The following is a 27,106-nucleotide window of genomic DNA, read 5'->3' on the forward strand; positions in this document are numbered from 1 at the left end:
GCCAACCTATCAGCGCTCAGTAGCAGTAACGCCAACCAATCAGCGCTCAGTAGCAGTAACGCCAACCAATCAGCTCTCAGTAGCAGTAACGCCAACCAATCAGCTCTCAGTAGCAGTAACGCCAACCAATCAGCGCTCAGTAGCAGTAACGCTAACCAATCAGCGCTCAGTAGCAGTAACGCTAACCAATCAGCGCTCAGTAGCAGTAACGCTAACCAATCATCTCTCAGTAGCAGTAACGCCGACCAATCAGCGCTCAGTAGCAGTAACGCTAACCAATCAGCGCTCAGTAGCAGTAACGCTAACCAATCAGCGCTCAGTAGCAGTAACGCTAACCAATCATCTCTCAGTAGCAGTAACGCCAACCAATCAGCGCTCAGTAGCAGTAACGCTAACCAATCAGCGCTCAGTAGCAGTAACGCCAACCAATCAGCTCTCAGTAGCAGTAACGCCAACCAATCATCTCTTAGTAGCAGTAACGCTAACCAATCATCTCTCAGTAGCAGTAACGCTAACCAATCAGCCCTCAGAAGCAGTAACGCTAACCAATCAGCTCTCAATAGCAGTAACGCCAACCAATCATCTCTCAGTAGCAGTAACGCCAACCAATCAGCGCTCAGTAGCAGTAACGCTAACCAATCAGCGCTCAGTAGCAGTAACGCTAACCAATCATCTCTCATTAGCAGTAACGCCAACCAATCAGCTTTCAGTAGCAGTAACGCTAACCAATCATCTCTCAGTAGCAGTAACGCCAACCAATCAGCTTTCAGTAGCAGTAACACTAACCAATCATCTCTCAGTAGCAGTAACGCTAACCAATCAGCTTTCAGTAGCAGTAACGTCAACCAATCAGCGCTCAGTAGCAGTAACGCTAACCAATCAGCGCTCAGTAGCAGTAACGCTAACCAATCAGCTCTCAGTAGCAGTAACACTAACCAATCAGTGTTCAGTAGCAGTAACGCTAAACAATCAGCTCTCATTAGCAAGAACACTTTCTGTTTAAATGCAGGGTTATATATGCTTTTTGGGAATCTGTGCTGAGTTAAGGATGGACGAACGACAAACTTACCCCTTGCTCATCTAGTTTGAGGAGCTGCTCTGGTACTTTGGGGGTGTTGAGGGCCAGTCGGATGCACTGAATGTTGAGCTCTGGAACCACGTACTCCAGCACCTCTTTCAGTGGTAGGCCACGAGCTGTGCCATGCCTCGCTGTGGAGGGAACAGCATCCTCCAGAATTGCCCCTCGGAGAGTCGTCAGCTGGAAAAACAGAGAAACGCTTTCATGTTGACCTCCATATACGATAAAGCCCTGAGACGTGCAGCAATCTGAGTGATGGCGCAGTGGAGAACTGTGACCACCAGAGCTATGCTCTTACAGGACTGTTCAATCGTTCTTCAATGACTGTGCTTCAAATAGGTCTTCAATGACTGTTCTTCAGTGGGTCTTCAATGACTTCTTTAGTAAAGAAAATGTTTCTATACAGAACCCACTCCAGGAACCATTAGCATGCTTCTGTGCATGTTGAAATGGTTCCTCAGGTTGATGGAGTGTGTTGTATATGGTTCCAAACAGCACCAAAAGGGGTTCTTCCATTGTATACAAGCTTGACATCACAACAGCACTTTTTTGGTGCTAAAAAAACAAAAGCACTCAGAGACCCATTTGCGTGATTAAATGGTTCTCTGCATGGTGAAATGGTTCCTTAGCTTGATGGAGTATATGGTTCTATATATTCTGTATATGGTTCTATACAGAACCTTTCTGAAAATTGTTCCATATACCACCAAAAAGGGCTCTTCTGTTGTATATAAGTTTGACATGAAAGAACTGCAGAACCCTTTTTGATGCTATATAGAACTACACAACACATTCTCCATCAACCTGAGGAACCATTTCACCATGCAAAGCACCATTTAAGCATGCACATGGTTCTGTGAGTGATCATGGTTCTGTCTTTACAAAAGAACACTTGAAGAACTCTTTAAGAGTGTAGACCTTCAACTCGGGTCATATAAACGACTCTACAATGACGCTAATTCCAGCTAGCACCCCTATGTGATTCTAGTAGTATGTTAGCACTAAGCTAACAGCAATTCACATACATTTTAGCTGGTTTTGATTAAGCAGACATGCGATGTTCAGTGACGACATTCCATATGTCATTCCACAGACCTTTAAATAGATTTGAGCTCATATGTGTTGCATTTTGTGACATCACAAAACCAATTAACTCAAAATGGGCCGTTTTTGCAGCTTCATTTACTTTTATGGACTGTTATGAAGTGGAGAATGGATGGTCTTAAAATGTTAACATTTTAAATATTCCTTCATTTAAAAAAGGGAAGATCACTGATTTTACATGATATGGGCCCTTTTATTTGAGCCCATGTTACCAGCCTAATGCTTCTATATAATATTAACTGGAGTTGTTTTGATCCGAACTATCTAGGAAACTTGTGGAAGTTGAAATTTTCTCAAATCAGAAGCACTTAACTATTAACTTAACTTAACGATGTGTTGAGAACCAAGAAAAGCGCAGAAATAAACCGACAATGCAACACTCAGATGGGTCATTCTACAGAAACGTCCACAGAAGTCACTGGTGTTACCAACCCTTAATGGTGGTCCACATAAAGGAACCACCAGAGATGTTTTAATGAAAAATGCATTTTATAAAAAGACCTGCTACAGAATATCAAACTACATGCTGTCCATCATGTAAAATACACCAACGCGGAATTTAATCCATTTGTTTTCTATTTTTTTCACAATGACCTCAGAATAAAGTCAATCACACTTCAGCTAAAAGCTTCATAAGAAACCATAAGCTAAATGAGAAAATCTCTGAGAACTGAAAGACACTGTGGACTCACCATGTGCTTTTCTTCATAGATCCACAGAAAACAGGTCAAAGAAAGTCGAGTGACGTCATCAGTGTGAGATTTTGTTACGCAGTAAGACCAGTGACTCGACACCTGGGGACTCATTATATATTTTATAATATTACGTGACGCTTGTTTTCTTTGTCATTTAATTTAGGTTGCTGCAGTCGGAACTTCATATCTCCAAAATTGTAACTTTACAGGAGAAGGAAAAAATTACTTTTATCGTAAGTCAATGGAACCAGACGTCTTTCCAAGTCATTTTGGGTCGTTTCTTTTAGTCCTTTCATCATTAAATTTACACATAGTATGAAAGAAAACATGCATTTTCACATTATGCCAAAAACTGATAAACATCAAAAAACGGAGATATGAGGTTTTGTTCCGACAACAGCGATATACTTCATGTATAGACTATTGTAGTTAAAACTGCAGAAAAATGTGTTTTTCCTTAAAAATATAGCCTCAGCCTTCACACACGACTGTGGGGACGAGCTCTTCTGTGGTGCTTGGAATTCTATACGACTTATTTAAAAAACCAATATTGCTAAATAGAGGGTCAAAAAGGTGAAATTAGTATGTTAAATTAAGATTACTGGTTCCACAATGGGGAAGTTTTACCTCCACATTTAGCCCATCCATGCAGTAAAACACTACATACACACTAGTGGGCAGTGAGTACACTTGCCCAGAGCGGTGAGCAGCCCTATCCATAGCGCCCGGTGAGCAGTTGGGGGTTAGGTGTCTTACTCAAGAGCACTTCAGTCATGGACTGTTGGCTCTGGGGATCGAACCAGCAACCTTCCAGTCACAGGGCCAGTTCCCTAACCTTCAGCCCACTGACTGCCCTACAAACGTTAAAATAACATATTGTTTTATATTAAAATATAAATAAATTGTAACCCTAACATGCTTTAAGTGTTATCTGTAAACACTAGGGACACAAAAATACACGTTCCTGTAGAATGACCCAGATATAAAGCTGATTTTCCACTTTCTCTGGCTGTGTGGTCAACCAAGCAACTGTAACTGTACATATTTCCATGTTATGTGACAGACGGTCCTTCCAGTCTATGTTGTCAGCAGTGTATTTATCACATTTTCTGAAGTGCTGTGCCTGTGAGCGCTTAATTTCGTGACAGATCAATCTGAAAGCCATCCAAAATGATCTGCATTGATTTTGTCTTTATCAGCTGTGTTTCAGTGAGGCTAACTGGCTCTGGCACTCACAGTAAACGCTTTATGCGCCGTCAGTAATGAAAAATGGGGAAACATGATCTGTTCCCAGCCTGAGGTGCTGTTCTAAAAGACGACTGTCAGTGATATTATAGATATTTGATTCAGTGGCAAAGCTACGACTTCACAAATAGGTGGGGGGTGCTTAAATAATATCTTGCAATAAAATAGTTTTTGGTCTGTATTTTGACAATGAGTAGTATGAAAGTTCTGCAGCACAGAAATAAAACCCACATGCGATAAAAACATGATAAAAACATCAAAAATGGGGAAAGAAGGTTCTGCCCCAACAGCAGTGATATAAAGGATTTGAGCTTTAACTGTTCATTTTACGAAACGCAATAAATTCATTTCCCGGTTTCATATAATTCAGTTTTCCCACAAAGGGGTGCTATATAAACACACATGCAGCAGTTTTGTGCATTATTTAAAAAGACAAAACCCGCAAACTAACCCACACCAGCAGGAGCGAAATTCAAATTGGGCAGTGAAAGATTATTAGCTAAAGATAAAGATCAAAGTGATTTAATATGTTAATTAATTGAGTTTATTCTTAAAATGTATAAAGAGAATAAAGCAGCAGGCACAGCAGCTGGGCCGTCTCAGCTTCAAAACACATTTTTGGGTTGACTAACTTTTTTTCAGCAGGCAAAGAGTAAAATATATATATATATATATATATATATATATATATATATATATATATATATTTATTTATTACTCTTTGCCTGCTGAAAAAAACAGTTCCTTCCTGCCAAAACTATCATGCGGATCACAAATATGATTGCCATACCGGATCGGCCGAGGCCCTGGTTAACAACGACCGCCTCCGGTGCTGTTCACCAGCAGGGTGCCGGTGGAAATTGGACTACTGTAGGTCGAAGACCATCAAAGAGAAGAGGAGGAAGGTGGGTTAGAAGGCAGCGAGAGAGAGAAGGAAAGGCAGGAGTGTGGAGGTTAGAGTAGGGATTCTGAACATAGGGACAATGACTGGTAAAGGCAGAGAGCTTGCAGACATGATGGAGAGAAGGAAGGTAGATATTCTGTGTGTCCAGGAGACCAGATGGAAAGGAAGCAAGGCCAGGAACATTGGAGGTGGATTCAAACGGTTTCATCACGGTGTAGAGAGGAAGAGAAATGGAGTAGGGATAATCCTAAAGGAACAGCTTGTGAAAAGTGTTCTGGATGTAAAGAGAGTGTCAGACAGGATCATGAGCCTGAAGTTGGAGGTTGATGGTGTAATTTTGAATGTGTCAGTTCATATGCACCACAGTTTGGTTGTCAGTTAGAGGAGAAAGAGGAATTTTGGAGTAAGATGGATGAAGTGGTAGATGGTGTCCCTAGAGAGGAGAGATTAGTGATTGCTGCAGACTTCAATGGACATGTTGGTGAAGGGAACAGAGGTGCTGGGTATGTATGGTGTGAATGAAATGCGGAAGGTCAGATGGTTGTAGATTTTGCAAAGAGAATGGAAATGGCTGTGGTGAACACGTATTTTCAGAAGAGGGAAGAACACAGGGTGACATACAAGAGTGGAGGGAGGTGCACACAGGTGGATTATATCCTTAGCAGGAGATGCCACCTAAAGGAGATTGGAGATTGTAAAGTGGTACCAGGGGAAATTGTAGCAAGGCAGCATAGGGTGGTTGTCTGTAGAATGAGATTAGAAAGAAAGAAGAGGAAGAGAGTGAAGACAGAACCAAAGATTAAATGGTGGAAGCTGAAGGAGGAGGATGGTTGCAGGCAGTTCAGGGAAAAATTCCAACAGGCCCTTGTGGGCAGTAAGGAGCTACCTGAGGACTGGGAAACTACAGCTAAGGTGGTGAGAGAAACTGGCAAGAATGTGTTGCGTGTTTAGTCTGGACAGAGGAAAGAAGACAAGGAAAGTTGGTGGTGGAATGAGGAGGTCTAGTAGAGTATTCAGAAGAAGAAAGCAGCTAAGAAAAGTAGGATAGCCAGAGAGATGAAGGAAGTAGGCAGGAGTACAGTGAGGCTAGTCGCATAGCGAAAAGAATGGTGGCAAAGGCAAAGGCTCAGGCCTATGATGAGCTGTATGAGAGGCTGGACAGTAAAGAAGGAGTAAAGGACTTGTATCGTTTGGCTAAACAGAGAGATAGAGCTGGAAATGATGTACAGCAGGTTAGGCTGATAAAGGATAGAGAGGGGAATGTACTAGTGAGTGAACAGAGAGTGTTGAGTAGATGGAAGGAGTACTTTGAAGAACTAATGAATGAGGAAAACGAGAGAGAGAGGAGGACAATGGGGGGAGAGATAGTGGATCAGGAAGTGCAGATGATTGGTAAGGTGGAAGTGAGGGCAGCTTTAAAAAGGATGAAGAATGGAAAGGCAGTTGGTCCAGATGACATACCTGTGGAGGTATGGAGATGTTTAGGAGAGAAGGCAGTGGACTTCAGGTTATTTAACCAGGTTATTTAACAAAATTCTGGAGAGTGAGAGGATGCCTGATGAGTGGAGAAGTAGTGTACTGGTCCCCATTTTTAAGAAGAAGGGTGATGTGCAGAGCTGCAGTAACTACAGAGGTATAATGTTGATGAGCCACACCATGATGGTATGGGAAAAAGTTGTTGAAGCAAGGCTAAGGCGAGAGGTCCAGATCAGTGAGCATCAGTTTGGTTTCATGCCCAGAAAGAGTACCATAGATGCAATTTTTGTATTGACAGTGTTGGTAGAGAAGTACAGAGAAGGACAGAAGGAGCTACATTGTGTCTTTGTGGATCTAGAGAAGGCATATGATAGGGTGCCAAGAGAGGAAATGTGGTACTGTATGAGGAAGTCAGGTGTAGCTGAAAAGTATGTTAGGGTGGTGCAGGACATGTATGAGGATAGTGAGACAGTGGTGAGGTGTGCAGTTGGAGTGACAAATGGTTTCAAGGTGAAGGTAGGGTTACATCAGGGATCAGCTTTGAGCCCCTTCTTGTTTGCAATGGTGATGGAAAGGTTGACAGATGAGGGCAGGCAGGAGGCTCCATGGACCATGATGTTTGCAGATGACATTGTAATCTGTGGTGAGAGTAGAGAGCAGGTGGAAGAGAATCTGGAGAGGTGGAGGTTTGCACTGGAGAGGAGAGGAATGAAGGTCAGTAGAGACAAGACGGAATACATGTGTGTGAATGAGACGGAGGCAGGTGGAAAGGTGAAGATGCAAGGAGTAGAGGTCGTGAAGGTGGATGACTTCAAATATCTTGGGTCAACCATCCAGAGCAATGGACAGTGTAGAAAAGAGGTGAAGAAGAGGGTTCAGGCAGAATGGAGTAGGTGGAGACTGTCTAAAAAGACTTTAGACTGTGGCTCTGTCTAAAAGAATGGAGGCTGTGCTGGAGGTGGCGGAGATGAAGATGCTGAGATTTTCGTTGGGAGTGGCAAGGATGGACAAGATTAGAAATGAGCAGATCAGAGGGACAGTGAAGGTGGAGCAGTTTGGAGATAAAGCCAGAGAGGCCAGGTTGAGATGGTTTGGACATGTGTTGAGGAGGAATAGTGGATATATTGGTCAAAGAATGTTGGAGATGGAGCTGCCAGGTAGAAGGAGAAGAGGTAGACCTCAGAGAAGGTTTATGGATGTAGTGAAGGTGGACATGGAGATGGTTGGTGTAAAAGTAGAGGAGGCAGTGGATAGGGCAAGATGGAGGCAGATGATCCGCTGTGGCGACCCCTAAAGGGAGCACCCGAAAGAAGAAGAAATATATATATATATATATATATATATATATATTTTTTTTTTTTTTTAATGCATAGCCCCTGATAGACGGTTACAATCTTGCCTCAGTCTCATCATTTGGACCTATCAACTTGGTCTTAACTAGCAGCCTAGTACAAGCTCCTGTTTGCGTGGGTTCATGCATGGATCACATCTCCTTAATGCTGCATAAACATGCTACTTGAATGGTTGTGAATTTTTGTGACCCTGGGTTTCTGTCATAGAATACCTGCATTTTATTCATTTTACTGCATTTGTAACTGTACAGAAATGAAGGCTACATCTGTTCCTGTAATGGAGATTTAGGTAGATTTATCCCCAGGTTCTACATTTTATAAAGGTTTATTTAAAGGCATTAGCAAAAAAAGTGCAGAAAAATATAAATAATTAGTATCAGCCCACAATTCCCATCAGTGCATGCCTCAGAATGTTATTTATTTTTTATTATGATTTACGTACTGTTCCCCGCTCCACACCCTAGGCCAAAAATAAATGGGTCATTAATTATAAATAAAAGAGATGATTTAAGAAAACTATTTCTTACAGTGTCTCACATTTTGACTGCCACAGTAGAGCGAGGTCAGGCCGCTGAGAGGCCAGAGATGTGCCTCCCTCAGTCACACTCTCTAATTACCCTTAAATGAAGCTGATGCTCAGGCCTGCTGGCTGAACCCACCAGTGCAATGAGGCGAACAGGCAACACTAAAACTTTTTCATCCTCACTTAAAGCTCTTACACTCCACTGCTGCTCCGTCCTCAGCAAATCACCATGTTAGTCTCGACTGAGTGGTGAGAAGTTTGGACAGAGCTGAGGAGGCAGAAGCGGAAGCAGAAGCGCAGGTAGAAACTGAGACATACTCTCTGACTGAAGAATCTAACAAATCTTTGATCTGTGTAAGAGATTGTTACAGAGAATTGAGAACTGGGGATATGATCTCTCACACTATATGTCCAAAAATATTTGGACACCCCTCCTAATTACTTAGTTCAGGTGTCTAAGTGCATCAACAGCTCAGCCATGGAGCTGTAGACCACGCAAACTTGCAGAGGTCTCCCATCAGGAGCTTCTCAAAATGAATTCCCAAGGCTGAGCAGCTCCACACAAGCCTAAGATCACTATGCACAATACCAGGTATTGGAAGGAGTGGTGTAAAGCGCCACCATTGGACTCTGGAGAAGTGGAAACATGATCTCTGAAGTGATGAATCAGCTTCTCTATCGGTCAGTCCGATAGACGAGTCTGGGTTTGGTGAATGCCAGGAGAACATTTCCTGCCTGACTGCACTGGGCCAGCTGTAAAGTTTGGTGGAGGAGGGATAATGATACGGGGCTGATTTTCAGGCGTTGGTCTAGAACCCTTAATTCCAGTGAAGGGAATCTTAAAGCTTCAGCACCAAGACATTCTGGACAATTGTACACTTCCAACGTTGTGGAAACAGCTTGGGAAAGAACCTTTCCTGTTCCAGCATGACTGAGCCCCAGTGACCAAAGCAGCTCCATAAAGACCTGGCTGGGTGAGTTTGGTGTGGAAGAACTTGACTGGCCCTCACAGAGTCCTGACCTCAACCCCATCCAACACCTTTGGGATCATCTTGAACAGAGATTGTGAGTCAGGCCCTCTCGTCCAACATCAGTGTCTGACCTTACAGATGCTGTTTTGGATGAATGTGCAAAAATAGAGTGGAAGCTGTTACAGCTGCAAAGGGGACCAATACCATATTAATGCCCATAGATTTAGAATGGGATTCATAAAAGCTTCTGTAGGTGTACCAATACTTTTGTCCATATAGTGTATCTGCTTAAGTCAATACTAATAATACCTTTCAAAGGTGTTGTAAATACATGTCACTCACCGCTTCCCTCCAAAGGTCTCGCTAATTTTCAGAAACGAGCGCTGCCACAGTGCATTATTGAGGAGATTTAACTTCATATCTGTAAAACAATAGACGAGTGTTTTTCTTACCTGACTGGTCCTGAAGACAATGCGGTAATTGTACGGTGACCCATCTTTCTCCTTCCCATCTTCGAGCTTCTCTCTCCGCACACTGACCGCCACTGGACCTAGGTTCTCATCCACCCCGAAGTAGTTCTGGTGGTCTGAGGGGTCAACCGTGAAAGACAAGTAGAACAGATAAAAGACAGAGGACACATTAGGACATTATCCCAGGATAAAAAGAAAGACCTGCCAGGCTGAGTGAGCAGGAGTCTTAACCTACACTAGGAGCCATTTACCAACGGTTACAATATCTCATATCTATCTATAGGGTCAATCAAGAAAAACATGCTCCTTTGCAGATATGAAGAGAGAGAGAAGAACTAATTAAACAGCTACTGTGTTAAACAATTACCTCTTTATGTGTACAACTATTTTCAATGTTTTTATTATTACAATCATCATAATCATTATTACTGATATTATTAGGTTTTGTTGTTAGCATTATGTTTCTGTTTATGTTCATCTGAAGAACCCTTTCACAATGCAAAGAAACCTTTGATCATCTTTGAATGTTCATGTTTCTATATAGAACCATTTTCTTTCCTAAAGAACTCTTGAAGAACCTTGTTTTTTTAAGAGTGTATTGGTACAACATCAAGTTTGTCAACAAAGTAGAACTCTTTTTGGTGCTATACAGAACCATTTTCAAAATAGTTCTACATGGAACCATCTATGACACATTTTCCACTTTGACAGTTTATGGTTCTATTTAGAACCACTATCTCCATGAAAGAACCCTTGAAAAAGTGTTAAGAGTGTAGCAAAAATGATTAAGGTCCCCAGTACCTTCTTGCTGTTGCATTAACATTTGGATATAGGGGATGCAGGGTGAGGGGGGTGGGGGGGGGGGGGTTGTGGAAGTAGGGGATGCCACAGCCGAACCCAGACATTCTCCTCTTGTTTTGCCTTTAATGCCGTGTGCTGATTTTCTACTCTGGACTCTGTAACCTCCTTAAAAAAGCATCCGGCACTCAGCCGACAACATGACTAATATAAAACCATAACAAACACAAAACAAACCACAACAGCCATATCGCTTACAGCGCAAACGAGTACAAAATTAGTCTGTTTAAAACAAGACTGGGCAAGCTTCATGCTGAAGGCCACCATCAGCTGCTCAGCACACTGGTATTAAATGTACTTCAACAGCAGGAGGCAGTCATTCATACAGAGACCACCAGATCATTTTGTCACTCACATCAGACAACACTCTGAGAACGTCCCTACAAACCAACGCTAACTAGACAAACAAGGTTACTGCACTCCTCACACACAGGAATCAAAGAGACTCAATCAGTCAGTCAGTGAGCGTATTATTATTAATCATTACCATTATTAATATTAATTCTATATACACTGCTCAAAAAAAAAGGGAACACAAACAACACAATATGACTCCAAGTAAATCAAACTTCTGTGAAATCAAACAGTCCACTTAGGAAGCAACACTGATAATCAATTTTACATGCTGTTGTGCAAATGGAATAGAAAACAGGTGGAAATTATTGGCAATTAGCAAGACACACTCAATAAAGCAGTGGTTCTGCAGGTGGGGACCACAGACCACTTCTCAGTACCTATGCTTTCTGGCTGATGTTCTGGTCACTTTTGAATGTTTGTGGTGCTTTCACACTCGTGGTAGCATGAGACAGACTCTACAACCCACACAAGTGGCTCAGGTAGTGCAGCTCATCCAGGATGGCACATCAATGCGAGCTGTGGCGACAAGGTTTGCTGTGTCTGTCAGCGTAGTGTCCAGAGGCTGGAGGCGCTACCAGGAGACAGGCCAGTACACCAGGAGACGTGGAGGAGGCCGTAGGAGGTTAACAACCCAGCAGCAGGACCGCTACCTCCGCCTTTGTGCAAGGAGGAACAGGAGGAGCACTGCCAGAACCCTGCAAAATGACCTCCAGCAGGCCACAAATGTGCATGACTCCATGAGGATGGTATGAGGGCCTGACGTCCACAGATGGGGGTTGTGCTCACAGCCCAACACCGTGCAGGACACTTGGTATTTGCCAGAGAACACCAGGATTGGCAAAATCGCCACTGGCGCCCTGTGCTCTTCACAGATGAATGCAGGTTCACACTGAGCACATGTGACAGCTGTGACAGAGTCTGGAGACGCCGTGGAGAGTGATCTGCTGTCTGCAACATCCTTCAGCATGACCGGTTTTGGCAGTAGGTCAGTAATGGTGTGGGGTGGCATTTCTTTGGACGGCCACACAGCCCTCCATGTGCTCGCCAGAGGTAGCCTGACTGCCATTAGGTACCAAGATGAGATCCTCAGATCCCTTGTGAGACCATATGCTGGTGCGGTTGCCCCTGGGATCCTCCTAATGCAGGACAATGCTAGACCTCATGTGGCTGGAGTGTGACAGCAGTTCCTGCAAGATGAAGGCATTGAAGCTATGGACTGGCCCGCCCGTTCCCCAGACCTGAATCCGAGCACATCTGGGACATCATGTCTCGCTCCATCCACCAACGCCACGTTGCACCACAGACTGTTCAGGAGTTGGCGGATGCTTTAGTCCAGGTCTGGGAGGAGATCCCTCAGGAGACCATCTGCCACCTCATCAGAAGCATGCCCAGGTGTTGTAGGGAGGTCATACAGGCACGTGGAGGCCACACACAATACTGAGCCTCATTTTGACTTGTTTTAAGGACATTACATCAAAGTTGGATCAGCCTGTAGTGTGTTTTTCCACTTTAATTTTGTGTGTGACTCCAAATCCAGGCCTCCATTGGTTAATAAATTTGATTTCCATTGATGATTTTTGTCTGATTTTGTTGTCAGCACATTCAACTTTGTACAGAACAAAGTATTCAATGAGAATATTTCATTCATTCCGATCTAGGATGTGTTATTTGAGTGTTCCCTTTATTTTTTTGAGCAGTGTAATTACATATACTTAAAAAAGTAGTAGTTTACTTACCGAAGAATATGTTGTAAATGGTTCTGTATAGCACCCTTTTCATGCTTAAACAGTTCTCTGCATTGTGAAATAGTTACTCAGATTGATGTAGAATGTGTTGTAAATGATTCAGAACCTTTTTGGAAAGGGTTCTATATAGAACCATCTTTAGTACATTCTCTGATTAAGAATGCTTAAGTGATGCAAAGAACCCTTTAAATCATGCAAATGACTATTTGAGCATGTTCATGGTTATATACAGAATCATTTTCTTTACTTAAGAACTCTTGAAGAACCGTCTTTTTACACTGCATCGTTACACTGTCAAGCTTATACAATAGGGGAACCATTTTTTAAAACGGAGCCATACAGAACTGCATACAACACACTCCCCATCAATCTAAAGAACCACTTCAACATGTGATGAACCATTTAATCAAGCAAATGGTTCTTTGAGTGTTCAAGGTTCTACTTAGAACCACTGTCTTTGCTAAAGAACCCTTTTTTGTGCAGCAAAAATGATTAAAATGTCTAGTAGCTACTTATGTGACATCTTATTTACCATTCAGAACCACCAGTGAACCTACACGAGTCTTCTGAGTTTATATAGAATGTTATATGGAATGTTAATGATGTAAAATAGTGGAAAATCTGGAATAGTAAGTTTTCTTTGGGGACTATTTTGCCTCACAGCGCCCTGCATGTATCCCTCCACCATGAATGGAGTTTAACTTCTCTAAACTATCATAAAACAGCGTCTCAGACACGCAGCAAGAATCTAAATTGAAATGTGTTTATTTTGGGGGTGATGGAATGGGGGTGGGGAATTCATGGGGTAAAAAATTAAATAATGCGCTGTTGTACTGTCTGCAATGGAACACAGGTCAAAAATAAATTTACAAATAACTGTTTCATTTCATTTGTTTTCATTTTAATTGAACATGCTTTCCATACTTTTTCAGCGGTTGGGTTGTAAACTATTTTCAGAAATTTGTGAAAATAATTCACAAATTATCAGCACAATTTAGAACATTTAATCATAATCATTTGAGAATTTCATAAATCCAAACTTTAACTGGGGCACATCCGTACGGACTCTCGGGGCAAGAGAGGCTCATTTATGTCCATGTTATCATTCCTATATATGAACTATAAATCTCTGATTACACCACACAGCAGGGGTCAGTCAACGGACAGGGTTTAACCCCGTTTGAGAAGATTCTTAAATACATCTCTTTTGGAAATGGAAATAAATAAATTAAATCAATAAATAAACAAACAAGACTATTTATGAATTAAGACAACATGTGCGGCCAAAAATCATCAGACGCACAGAACACAGGACTTCATTATAAGAGAAAATGACTGTAATAAGGCTTTATTCGATATGAATCACAAAGCATTAGGAGAAGGACTAAGAAATTAGCTGTGGGATTAAACCGCAGCTGCACATCTGTTCTGTCTCCTTCCTGCGCCGCCGCATGAAAACACCACAACATAACGCCACTAAGATGGCAGGTTGACTAACAAAAGCTAGAGCTGTGAAGCTGTTGGGAAAATGCCTTAAACAAACAGCCTTTAATCCCACTCATATCCAGAACAAAATCCAGGGGATTCATGAAATAACATACACCCTCACAGGTAATCCGCTCTCAAACACCTGAGAGCTCCTCAGCAGGGAAAGGCTGACAGTATGAGCTCAGTGAAGACAAGGAGAACGTTGTGCCTTCACAGCTGAACAACATGAGAAAACAATTAAAAAGCCATAGATTATAAAAACAAATGAATTTAATCACGTGGTCGAAAGGTTACAGAGGGAGAGATGAATTTTGCAGAAAATGAGCAGAGGGAGAATTAAATAATTTAAAATTCTGCCATTTGAAAAATCACGTTTTTTGTACGAACACATCAGTTAATCGATACCCAAATAAACTGAACAAGTGAATCACATTTGGTGTGAACAGGCCTTATGGTCAAGCTTGGTAAGGTTTGGTAAGGCTTGGTAAAGTTTAGGAATGCTTGGCAAGGTTTGGAAAGGTTTGGTAAGGCTTGGTAAGGTTTCGTAAGGTTTGGTAAGGTTTGGCAAGATATGGTAAGGCTTGGTAAAGTTTAGTAAGGCTTGGTAAGGTTTGGTAAGGTATGGCAAGGAATGGCAAGGATTGTTAAGGTTTGGCAAGGTATGGTAAGGTTGGTAAAGTTTGGTTAGGCTTGCTAAGGTATGGTAGGGCTTGGCAAGGTTTGGCAAGGTATGGTAAGGCATGGTAAAGTTCGGTAAGGTTTGCTAAGTTTTAGCAAGGCTTGTTAAGCTTTGGCAAGGCTTGGCAAGGCTTGGTAACTTTGATAAGCCTTGGTGAGGCTTGGTAAGGTTTTGTAAGGTTTGGTGAAACTTGGTGAGGCTTGGTAAGGTTTGGCAAGGCTTGGTGAGGCTTGGTAAGGTTTGGCAAGGTTTGGCATGGCTTGGTGAGGCTTAGTGGGGCTTGATAAGGTTTGGCAAGGCTTGGTGAGGCTTAGCCAATTGTGTGCATCTGAACACTGTGGAGGTTAATGAGTGCCCCAGATCCTGTGCAGGTCATGTGGCTTGTGCATGTGAAAGAGACCTGCACAGACAGATGAGGTCAGGGAATCAGTGCAGCTCCTGCCTCATGCAGAACGTTGGCTCCAAAATACAGAACAGCTTGTTCTTTCCAAATGCCCACTGGGAACCACATGAAGAACAGCACTGTGCAGAAATCAGGAATCCAACCTTAATTACCACAACCATGTACAAGTTCCTCATTTTCTGGTGATGTTAGTGAGAATATTTAATGAAAGATAATCTAGACAAAGACAAAGGAGTTTCCAAAACTGTAGTTTAAAAACTGATTAAAGCTACAGAGAGAATGAGTCTCCTAACAACCACCTGGAAGAGCTGGTCGACCCCAAAAGTGCCCCATCAGATAAACAGCACTTAAAGCTTTGATTTTTGAGAGAGAGGAGAAAAATCAACCTGCTCCAGATCTGAAAACATCCACAGGTGTTTCTGTCCATCCTTCCACTGTGAGAAGACCACTCAGCGCTGTGGGTCTAAAAGGACGTGTCACTGTTCAAAAAGAACCTCACTGAGTAAAGGAGACGAACAGATCAAAAAAAGAAAGCTTAACAATGGACTGACCGCCCCAGAGTCCAGACCTCAACAACACTGAATGGGTTTGATTACTTCAGAAAATCATCAACCAGCTTCTAAGACCGAGCTTTGGAGGCGTGTCTGCAGATTCTTTGAGGAGCTAAAAGTGAGGCTCCTGAAAAGAATGGAAGCTGGAATGAAGAGAAAGAGAGACTCACTGACTGAACACAGCTGAGAGGAGAGTTTGAATAGCTTGTATTTAAAGGCTGTTTTGACTGTCAATTAAATAAATGACGGGGGTCTCAGATTTTTGCACAGCGCTTTTGCTTTAGATCAACCATTTATGAGCAACCATACTGCATAATCAACAGTCAACTGTGAAATACCAACGTTGCACAAAAGCAAGTGATTTTGTTACAGACAAGGTCCGGAACCACCTCAAAGAGTAGGAACCCTTTTCTCAGCAAAAAATAAAAGCACACCAACAGGATTTTGACACTAGGCACATTTTTTAATTGCTAAATGCAGGTGACACAAATCAACTCGTTTCTCAGCACTTCACTGAAAACTGGACTATGTGAACGCTGAAAGGGAGAGGAAGTCTGCAGAAGAATGGGTAATATAATACACTGAGAAACACAGAGAGAAATCGAGAGGTGCACAAACCCTGAAATGACCTGCCTGTCATTTGGCACATCACTTCCAGACACACTGAGGTGCTGTAATGAACAGAATTCATGCTTTGAACAGGGTTCCAGACCCCAGCCTTGGTCTGCCACTTCTTCATCAGCCCTGCGAGGGGAACAGCTGCACTGCCTCCCTCCCCGTTCTCGCATGATAAATTACAGCCTTCAGACAGCAGCACAATCTCACTCGTCATTCCTCTTACACACAACGCAGCCACTCCCCCTGCAACCCAAATCTCAGCCATCCTGCTATTACACATCCCCGGAAATGGGAACCATTAACCGACTAATAGACGATTGCTATCAGGGGTTTAACAGAAGTCACTGTTTGGTTCACACCACGGTTGGACATTGAGTTCGATACGATGAGGAAAAAGCACCAACACACCCCAAATGCATCAGACTCAGTTTCAGACAGGCAGTGGCTAAATTCACAGTTTATTTCACCTAGAGTCGTATAGCGTCCCCCCTGAGAAAGCTTTAACTGCTGCAGCCTGTAGTGGGTCATTAACACTCAGTGGTGAGTCACTAACATTCACTAATCTGTGAAAGTTCAGCTTCAGCTGTGACTTTGTAGTTTTTAGCAGAAATGCAGTAAAGTCTGTCAGAGCTGAATCTGTTCAGAGGAACAGAAACACTGCAAGCTGTGTAGAGAATCAGACTCACTTCTCTCCTTTAATTCCAGCCTGTGTTTTTAAAGCCTCTCTCATAACTGACCGCGATAGCCGCTTCCTCACCTCTCACTCACTGTCCACCTCAGACTCAGCCTCCAAGCTGATCAGGTCAGGAGTTTTACTCCTGCCACAGGTATGAAACTGTGATATGCTGGATCGTTTAGTGCTAACTGCAGAGAGAGGGTTCTCCGCAGACCACCACTACTAAGCTGCTAACAGCTACTGCTTGTCTGAGTGGAAAACGCTGCTGTAAAATCTGGTTCTCCATTATGTTTATCAGTCTTCACACATATTTAGTATTTTCTGTGTGAATGCATGCACAGAACCTCCATATCCATGTCGATGAATTCAGGCATCGCTACACTCTTACTGTCAAGCACTAGGTTCATTTACTGCTGTTTCATTTCCAATAAACAACAGTGGCCATTCTGATAGGATTCAACTTGAACATCTGTGTATTGTACACATGAGGGCACTTTAGGCAATCTGTTCCTCTACACAGGCTGCTGAAAAATTAAGAGCAGCTAAAAGTAGAGGACGATAGCACTACTGCTCATCTGACAACAATGAAGATTAAGTGACCCTTATTAGTCCCACAATGGGGAAATTTCACCTCCTCATTTAACCCATCCTTGCGGTGAAACACCACATGCACACTAGTGAACACACACAGTAGGGGTCAGTGAGCACACTTACCAGAACGGTGAGCCCTATCTATGGTGCCTGGGGAGCAGTTGGGGGTTAGATGTCTTGCTCAAAGGCACCTCAGTCGCATACTGGTGGCTCAGGGGTTCGAACCAGTGACCTTCCGGTTGCAAGGCCTAACCAACAGCTTATGACTGCCCCCCAAGCTCCGACTCTATCTGTTTACTCTCATGTCCCCTTCAGGGCAAGGAACTGTCAAAAGTGCACAGGGAGAAAATGTTGCTACTGTTGTTATTATTATTATTTTTTTTTTATCATCATCATCATCATCAATCTGCTACTGGCTACAGCCTCGAGACGCTTGCGAGGTACGGCCATGCTGAGGATCATGGGAAGCACACCCCTTCAGATAAAGGGACTTTAATGTTGTGTATGTTATTGCTCAGTAAAATGTATGTATGTGTTCACTGTGTTCTGTGTTGCGGTTGGTCTGCCGTCAGAGTGAAGCTTGCGGCTGATGTCGACCTTACCCTGTGGGGTCATGCTCCTGTATGTGCCTTTCTGTGCCACCACCCCCCGATAGTTTTAATAAGTTCCTTTCCTATGATAGTGCAAAATTCAGACATTTTCTGCTCAATACACACAACATTACACCAAAATAATCCTCAAGGGGTCTTATCTCACACCATCTATCCAGTTAAGTGATAGAGTAAACATTTCCCAAGTTATGACGGTTTGTTTGTTCAGCAAATCAGACTCAAACAAGGCTTCTCCACTAAGAGCTGCATAATAACAGAGTGACAGTTAATTTGAATGACTCTCCCCGCCTCCCCCCTCAAACACATACATCTCTCCCTCTCACACACACACACCACACAGACACACACAAACAGACACATACCTAAGGAGGTGTTCACCTACACAGAAACTCACACAAACACACACGCACTTGCAGCTCTTTTAAAGCACTCTTGTGGTTCCTTCAGGAAATGCACATCTAGTTGTTATTATTATTATGATCATTCTACAGAAACGTCAGTTTTGTGCCCTCAGCATTTGATATATTGCACTTAAAAAACATGTTAGGGTTATAATGTATTTACATTTTCAAATGAAACAAGTTATTTAATAACCACCTTCTTGAGCCTCAATTTAGCAAAACTGTTTTTAAATCAATCATATAGATTTCCAGTCATTACAGAAGAGCTCGTCATCAGTCATGTGTGAAGGCCATATTTTGAAGAAGAAAAAAAAAACATTTTCCTGTTTTTTAAATATCACACAATTTACCATCTGATATAGTTTCACAGGAAAATAAAAACATTCGCGCTCGAGGACACAACTAAAACAGAAAAGGCAGTTCCTCAAGGGTTCTTTAGCAGAAGTACCATTTCAAAGGACCATTTGCATGCACAAACAGTTCGCATGGTGAAATGGTTTTCTTATTGATAGAGAATGTGCTGTATATGGCTCTGTATAAAACCTTTTAGAAAATGGTCCTATATACCAACAAAAATCTTTGGTTACAAGCTGGAACCACATGCAACACACCTTCCATCAATCTGAAAAACCATTTGACCATGCAAAGAACAGTTTAAGCATGAAAAGGGTTCTTTGAGTGTTCATGGTTCTACACAGAACCATTGTCTTTACTAAAGCACCTTTTATAAGAGTGTAACTGAAATATCTACATAGTCTTGCAAGAGTAAAACAGTGTATTTGTAATCTGAGTGAATTCATTGTAAATAAACACTTTTTTTTTTTAACTGCGGCATTAAATACGCTTTGGACTGACACCAACCTCAGCGCCAGAGTTCAAATCTGTGGGAAACACTAAAGAAAAGAGATAAATCACATTCATGGAGAGGAACATATTAAAAGTCATTTTTGGATGGGCTCAGGATTAAAGGCAGATGTTAATGCTTGTGATGTGCCAGCTCAAGCTTACCTTTCCCATAGAAGTATTTATGATAATAGTATGCTCCCAAGTCAATGTGCTCAATGATGTATCTCTTGACCTTTTCGCGGTGGATGGGCTGGTTTTCTCGTGGTACCTCCAGCACGGAAACGCCAGCGTTAGTGCAGTGGGAGCTTAACGAGGACTCGAAGGAACAGTTTTCTCCACCACCACTGTAGGTGGCACTATTGGCCCGCGAAAGAGAGATCCTCCTCTCGCCCTCGCCGCCAATCTCGTTGCGGAAATGTGGGCAACTTAGCACTAACCCGTTGCTCTTTCCGTCACCCTCGTCAGCATCCAGGTTCTCTTTAGGGTTTAAGTCTTCATGGCTGCCCAGCGGGGATTCAAAGATGGGAGGAGGTCCAGCTGCATTCCCACTCACGGCGCTGCCTCCTGGGATCTGGTACTGCGAAGCAGCCGAGGCACCGGTGGTGGTGTTCTTCCTCTGGCTGAGGTTGGCCCGGTATGCCACGGCCTCACTGACGTTAAAGAGTATGCTCTGGACGTCATAGTGAGCAAAACACTTCTGGAAACCGAGAGGCCGGCGGTCTTCCTGCTCCATGGAAAGTCGGAAGCCGTCATGCTCACTCTTGATAGTTCTGAGCTTCCGAAAGAGAGACGTTTCAGATGAGTCTGACTTGAGCCTTCGCATGAAGGACTTCTCCCTCTCACGGCTGTAAAACAGGGAAGCGTCCACGTAGTCATAGCCCGAGATGCGAACAATCTCCCCACGTGCTATCTGAGCGGCCGTCTGCAAGCTAGGTGACAGAGCGGTGTCACAGCGTAGAAGCTCGGGGAAACCGAGTGGAGGAACACTCCGATGGTCCAACGTGTCCACTCGGTAACCCTTCAACAACGTGAAGAACCCATCACCACCTAGACCCTGCCGATCTATAGAGGATGTGCTGCCGTATTCTCGATGCAGTGAGGCACCAGTGTTCGGGTTGACAGCATTTTGGTCCATGATGTCCTCAGTATCGATATCGCTGATGGTCACGTCGCTGTTGCTCCGCTGTCGAATTGGGTGAAGTCCCTTCAAAGGGGAGCGACTCAAAATATCACTCAGTGAATATTTTGCCTCAGGACAATCATGTTCCAGAGGTGCTTCGCTCACATCAGGGATTTCTAAGCTTTGGTCCAGCTGCCCATTTTGAAAGGCCATAATAACACTTTCATAGTTTGGTCCACCTCGGCTCTCCCAGTCCTCCTTCTTTGGAGGCCATTCAGACACCCTGGCACGCACCCCCATTTTGGGTACAGCAGGTGTGCCATTGGCTTTTCCGCCCACCTCAGGCTTCCCCTGCATGCTAGCAGCTGGAGGCACCATGCTGCCATTCAAGGCCTTCAGTTTCCTGTTGAACAACTCCTCTGAGGACTGCATGACTTTAGAGGAGCCCTGGAGCCCTCCAGTGACTGCTGGCAGCAGGTTGGTCTTGTCTACTCCAGGGCTCAAGCTGATTGCAGCTGCTTGCGGAACTTAAGCCCCCCTTTCAATTACATTGTCATAGGTCACCCATCTGAGTCTCAGGGAACAGCGGAGCTGCGTTCTCAAAGATGCAACCCTGTATGAGTGGCCAAGTTCATTTCTTCAAATGCGGCTCCGTCGATGATGGACAGACGGCATCGGGACGTTAAGGTTTAGCTGATATGGCTCTTGAGCTAAAGTTCCATGATGGCCAGAGACCAGGAACCTGAAAAAGGTAGAGAGAAGGGAAAGAAACATGAGCATTCAGCAAATAAAAGTACAACATGAACAGTTCTCATGTGACCACAGACAGATGTTACAGAGGAGGCTGATGACTCCCTTATCGTCATGTTAAATAAAGAAGCGGAACAAACCACTCCTGTTAAATACAACAAAAGGTCTTCAGGAAAACCCACACTAAAGATAATGGTCAGAAGTGAATGAACTGACTCCTCGAACACAATCATGGCTTTAGAGTTGTGGGGGATGTGACATATAATCTAAATAATATGGTAATATATCATGGATAAACTTGGGTATCAGATTAACGAAGTTTTGCACACTGTATTTATGAGTGAGTGAACCCAACTGCATTCAAGTTAGGTCTGGTCGATTAAGACAAAAATCATAATCACGATTATTTTAGTCAATATTGAGATCATGATTATTTAACACAATTACTCACTGACTCAGTAACATCATGCATTTACTGTTTTAAACTTTTAAAAACAGCAGATTTCTTTGCATTTATGATACAATTAAACTAGAAAGCAAAATAAAATAAATGTAAAAAATAAATAACATACTATATTAAAAAATATATCCACATTTAAATAAATAATGTAAAATCAATAAATCAAAACAAGATCAACAAAAAGACAATCAACTATGGTGTGGTGCATTTCTCTGACCTCCTGACAACTAGTAAACCCATTTAAAATGATAAATAAAATTAAATTAGACTAAAATAAATTAGCCGAGTTTGGGCTTTTAGGGAAATGGGTGCACTGGGTTTATAAAGCAAGATGAAACGAGAGCATCATTGCAAAATGGAATAATCATTTTATCTTGATTATCTTCTTTTCATAATGAATGAAAGACAAAATCACAATTAAAAATAAAAAAGTTCAGTTGCCCAGCCTTAATTCAACTCAAGGCAATGTTTTAGTTTTTGAAAAAAATGAAAGAGAAAACATTATTGAAACATTCTTTGAAATCTGTTGTTTTAATAGAGATCATTAAATTAAAATTCAAGATAGAAATTAAAAATGAAATTAGGATCATAAAGTGCCATTACAGAGGAAAAGGGGGTGTTCAAACAGATCTGAAAGCTACTCAAAAAGGAATGATTTCAGGCTGGTTTAAAGTGTCCAGTGTCGGGGCTCTTCTAATGCTCTCTGTCCACTGGGTCCATTTAAGAGCTTCTCCATGTTTAGTCTTCACCTTCAGCTGGACTGCCAGACTAGTTCCTTATGATCTGAGAGTTCTGCTGGGCTCGTATCGTGACAGCAGGTCAGAGAAATATGGTGCTCCTGACCATTATAGATATTATAGAGCAGTAACAGCTCCTTAAAGCCTATTCTGGAACAGACTGGTGGCCAGTGTAATAATTTAAGGGGGAGGGGGTCGTTCTTTTACTCCTAGTGAGACCCTGGCAGCTTCGTTCTGAACCAGCTGAAGCGGTTTGATTTAGGAATACAGTTAGGCGACCATTACAGTGATCAATCCAGCTAGAAATAATGAAAGTTCTCCAGGTCTGCTTTAGTCAGAACATATCTGATCCTATTGATGTTCTTAAGGTGATAGAAAGCTGATTTAGTCACTGCTTTGACACAACTGATAAAACTGAGATCAGAGTTCATCAGTGCACCAAGATTATGTACTCGTTCTTTAGATTTTAGGGCTCTTGAATCCAGATAGGCAGCTAGTCAGAGCCTCTCACTGCCGCTCCCAAATAAAATAATCTGTGTTTTATCTTAATTCAACTGCAGAAAGTTTTGTCCCATCCAGTTAGTGATATGCTCAAGGCGTGAGTCAAGGGAACCATTGTTGTTTGAGGAGAGGGCCAAGTATCATCTGCATAGCTGTGGTAAGATCTCCTACAGTCTTATAGTATTTGACCAAAACGCAGCGTGTATCAAATAAATAAGAGTGGCTCAAGAATTTAACCCTGGGGGACATGACAGGTCACTGGCACTCTTTCAGTGCACCACTGATGTGTTTTTAAAAATAATTAAAAAATTAAAACATGAAATAAAAAGGTGTAATTATAACATGTAATTATACTACAATTATAATACTTGTAAAAAAAGTTTACTGGTTCTGTGTGTTTATGTTTAATGGGTTTATTTTAATGCATTTTGTAATTAAGCACTGTTTAACGCACCCCAGTGATGTCGGCTACTGACTTTGAGTATTATTGTTTGTATTTAACATTAACACCAACCTGCAGACAAAAATGCCCCAAATCTGGCACACTTGCGTTAAGAAAAAGATGATTCATGTGTATTATCCCCACTGAAAAAAAAGATGTGAAGTGAGTGAAGTAAATCTGACGCTATGAGGCCTGAAAAAAGTCCATTTAAAGCTGCGCTGCTCAGTCTGAAGGGATAATTCTCACCATACAAGCTGCTTTGCAAACACAGGCTCTAATCAAGTGATCTATGAATGAAATGTCGTATTGCAGAGCTGCAACTGCGGCATGATGACAGACTGGAGCCGTGCTGTTAGCGCTCAGCGGAGGGATGCAGGATCTTGGGAGGTTCTGGAAGCTTCTCCCAGTGAACTAAATGGATTTTTCTTGTTCTCGACAGCTGGGAAGCACAGGCGCAGCCTCCCACCGACACGCTGCAGTGCATCATCAAAGAAATTTGTATCCCGTCATCAAATGTCATCACAAACCAACAAAAACAGCCCTGAATCTGCGACATCCAGCTGTACCTGTTGCTGCCTCTGACTCTGCTTCGTAACCGTTAACAGTCAAAAGGTTCTGCTGGTTCCTGCTGGTATCCAGTAGTCTCTGATGGTGTTCCTGATGGCTTGACATCACAGTGTAAATGAATCTAATCATCAGTCCAGATGAATTTGATGGTTTCATAATGGGATATTAGGGATCCCTACAGGAAACTAGTGGTCTATAATTGTAATCATTAAGCCAATTCCCATTAGAAAGCAAAACCATCAGGTTTTTATCCTATTCTAATGGTCTTTTTTAAACAAGGATGGATGAATATACTTAGAACAGACGTTTTTAGAAGACATTTTTACTATTCCCTTAACATCACTGCTGACAAAAACCATTAGAACCATTAGGATTATGGCTTTGCTTTCTAATGGGAATTGGCATAATAGTTACCACTGGAGAGCACTGGTTTCCTAGGACACCTGTAGATCCCATTAGGAAACCATCAAATTAATTTAGAACCAGCCGCTGGTCACCTGTTAAACCATTAGAGTTCGTTACACTGTGATATCAAGCCACTAAAAAGACAAAACACATTACAAAACCATCAGGAACCAACAGAAACACTTTTTTTTAATCAGGGAAAGCACTTAAACACATTCATTAATTATGTTATAATTACATTAAATATAATTGTATTATTATAATTGCATTCTGGTGAAGAACATGTAGCTCTGCTCAACTCTACCCATGATCTGTGTAGCTGTACACGCTTAAAAATGGTTCCATACAGAACCATGAATACTCAAGGAACCCTTCACATGATTAAAGAATTCTCTGCATCATGAAAGGGTTCTTCAGGTGACGGAGAATGTGTTGAATACGGTTTTAAACTGAACACCATTGAAAATGGTTCAATATGGCTCCCAAAGGGGTTCTTCTTCTGTTGTCAAGCAACAATAAAAAAACTCATTTAGAACCCTTTTGAAAAAAGGTTCTGTATAAAAACCTCTACAGCACATTTGCATGCAGCTCTTTAACTCAGCACTTCAGTAAAACTCCACGTGTCTTTGGTGTTAATCTGACCGGTGTTATAGACTTTTATGGTTTTAAATCAATACCCAGTTTCCTCTTTTAGTGTTAAGCTTTATTACCGTCTGTAAGCACTCTGAGCTTGAATCGGCATGAAAAGCGCACTTACCATCAACATCAACCGGTTTGCCCCCCACCAGTCCAAGGGTCTGTCTGTCTGTCTGCCCTGCCCTGCCCTGCCCTGCCCCACCCCAGGTGTATCCTGCCTTCTGCCCAATGACAGCTGGGAAAGGCTCCAGCTCCCCAGGTGACCCAGAAGGTGAAGTGGCGTAGAAGGGGTGTGTGTGTGTGTGGTGGAATTCCCATTTAACTGACAACATTATGCTCAGAAAGCACATTATGTATCAAGATAATTAAACGATAAAATATACTGCCCAGCTCTACGTACAACCCATTTAGACAAACCAGAAGGTGAAACCTCAGAATGTGGGGAAAATAAAAAGCAGTGCTGGGTATTAAAATCTAAACTAACCAGTTCCTCTCACACTGTGTCATCACCACTCCAGTTCCAGACAGTGTAATGTTTACATTTCTCAGCTAGTTAACATTTAAAAGAGGACAAACAACATCTGTGTGCGATGTAGGACACGTCAGGACCAGCAGTACGACACACGGCCTGAGCTCTCAGCACGAATAAAACATTAAACAGGAGCTGCTGAAAACAGTGCAGACGAACACCACCCTGAACTACAGCACAGCCAGAACATCAGATACAAGAGCACTGCCAGTCACTGAGTCGGTTAATGTGTCAATTTAGGTTCCCGATACACCGATCAGGCGTAACATTCTGACCACCTCCTTGTTTTTCTACACTCATTGTCCATTAACATTGTCCACTCTGTAGTACTACAGTTACAAACTGTAGTCCATCTGTTTCTCTGATACTTGGTTAGCCCCCTTTTACCCTGTTCTTCAGTGGACAGGACCCCCACAGAAAGCAAGACCAACTTCAAATTAATTGACTTCCCAAGTTAAATGACCAAACAGTCATTACCGCAACACAGACAGGATTGAAGATAAATCTGTATGTTTTTTCATTTTTTTCCTTTCCTAAATCTGTAGTGTTGCCCAGTATTTTCAGACTAATGATTGCAATGTATGTATTTTGGAACATGTAGTTTTTTGCAATATTATCTCAACTGCAACACTGACATTTTTATAGAAGTAATTAGTAACTTGTGGTTACTTTTGTTGAGTAATTACCCCAAAACTGGAGCTCTCTAGAACAACACTATGCAGGTCTGGGCAATATGACCATGTACATCGTTATTGTAACCTACTGTGCTTTTCTGATCATATTGTGTGTATAGTCAATGTTTGACATTGACCAACTGCATGTTTAACTACAAAGAGTAAATGTGATGGCCCACTAAGGTCCCCACATGTAACATCAACATGGGTTGTGTGTGTTGGGTATTGGAGTGTGCTGGGGATTTCATGTAGTTTAATGCAGTTTGTAAATGTAGCTTAAGGTGCTCCACATAAGTATAGAAATACAGTTATTTATACTATGTATATAGCTCTCTGATTCTTTGTAACATTTCACACACTGCTCATATCTTGTGCTAATGGTTGCTAATTTAACATCGTTAAAATGTATACTTTTCTATGCTAGGAGTGCACACTAGCAAGAAGAGTCAGACCATGGGTTGGAACAGATTTAACACTTTATTGAGCTCACCAAATGTGTTTTACCGCCTTCTTTGTTTGTTCCCCAGGAACCATGTCTGCAGCGTGGGTCAGTGGGTGGTGCTTAAAAGGGAGTGCGGGCTTACGGAGCATGTCTTTATAGACATGCTTGGAATTCTGGGAAATGTGGACTAGACTATCTGGA

The 27,106-nt window shown here is 42.3% G+C and overlaps 1 protein-coding gene across 2 annotated transcripts in view; it reads right to left on the reverse strand.

Annotated features, from left to right (window-relative positions):
• The window catches only part of LOC108441704 (signal-induced proliferation-associated 1-like protein 2), a 213,688-nt gene that overhangs the window by 129,370 nt on the left and 57,212 nt on the right, over window positions 1-27,106 (reverse strand). For both annotated transcript variants that reach the window (XM_017721372.2, XM_017721373.2), the window contains exons 2-4: window positions 19,805-21,504; window positions 9,801-9,934; window positions 1,070-1,258 (exon numbers count right to left, since the gene is read on the reverse strand). In XM_017721372.2, the coding sequence (XP_017576861.1) occupies window positions 1,070-1,258; window positions 9,801-9,934; window positions 19,805-21,194 (1,713 nt within the window). In that variant the 5' untranslated portion in view covers window positions 21,195-21,504. The remainder of the gene's footprint in view (window positions 1-1,069; window positions 1,259-9,800; window positions 9,935-19,804; window positions 21,505-27,106) is intronic.

The sequence above is a fragment of the Pygocentrus nattereri genome, chromosome 5 (assembly GCF_015220715.1).
Source record: "Pygocentrus nattereri isolate fPygNat1 chromosome 5, fPygNat1.pri, whole genome shotgun sequence".
NCBI lineage: Eukaryota > Metazoa > Chordata > Actinopteri > Characiformes > Serrasalmidae > Pygocentrus > Pygocentrus nattereri.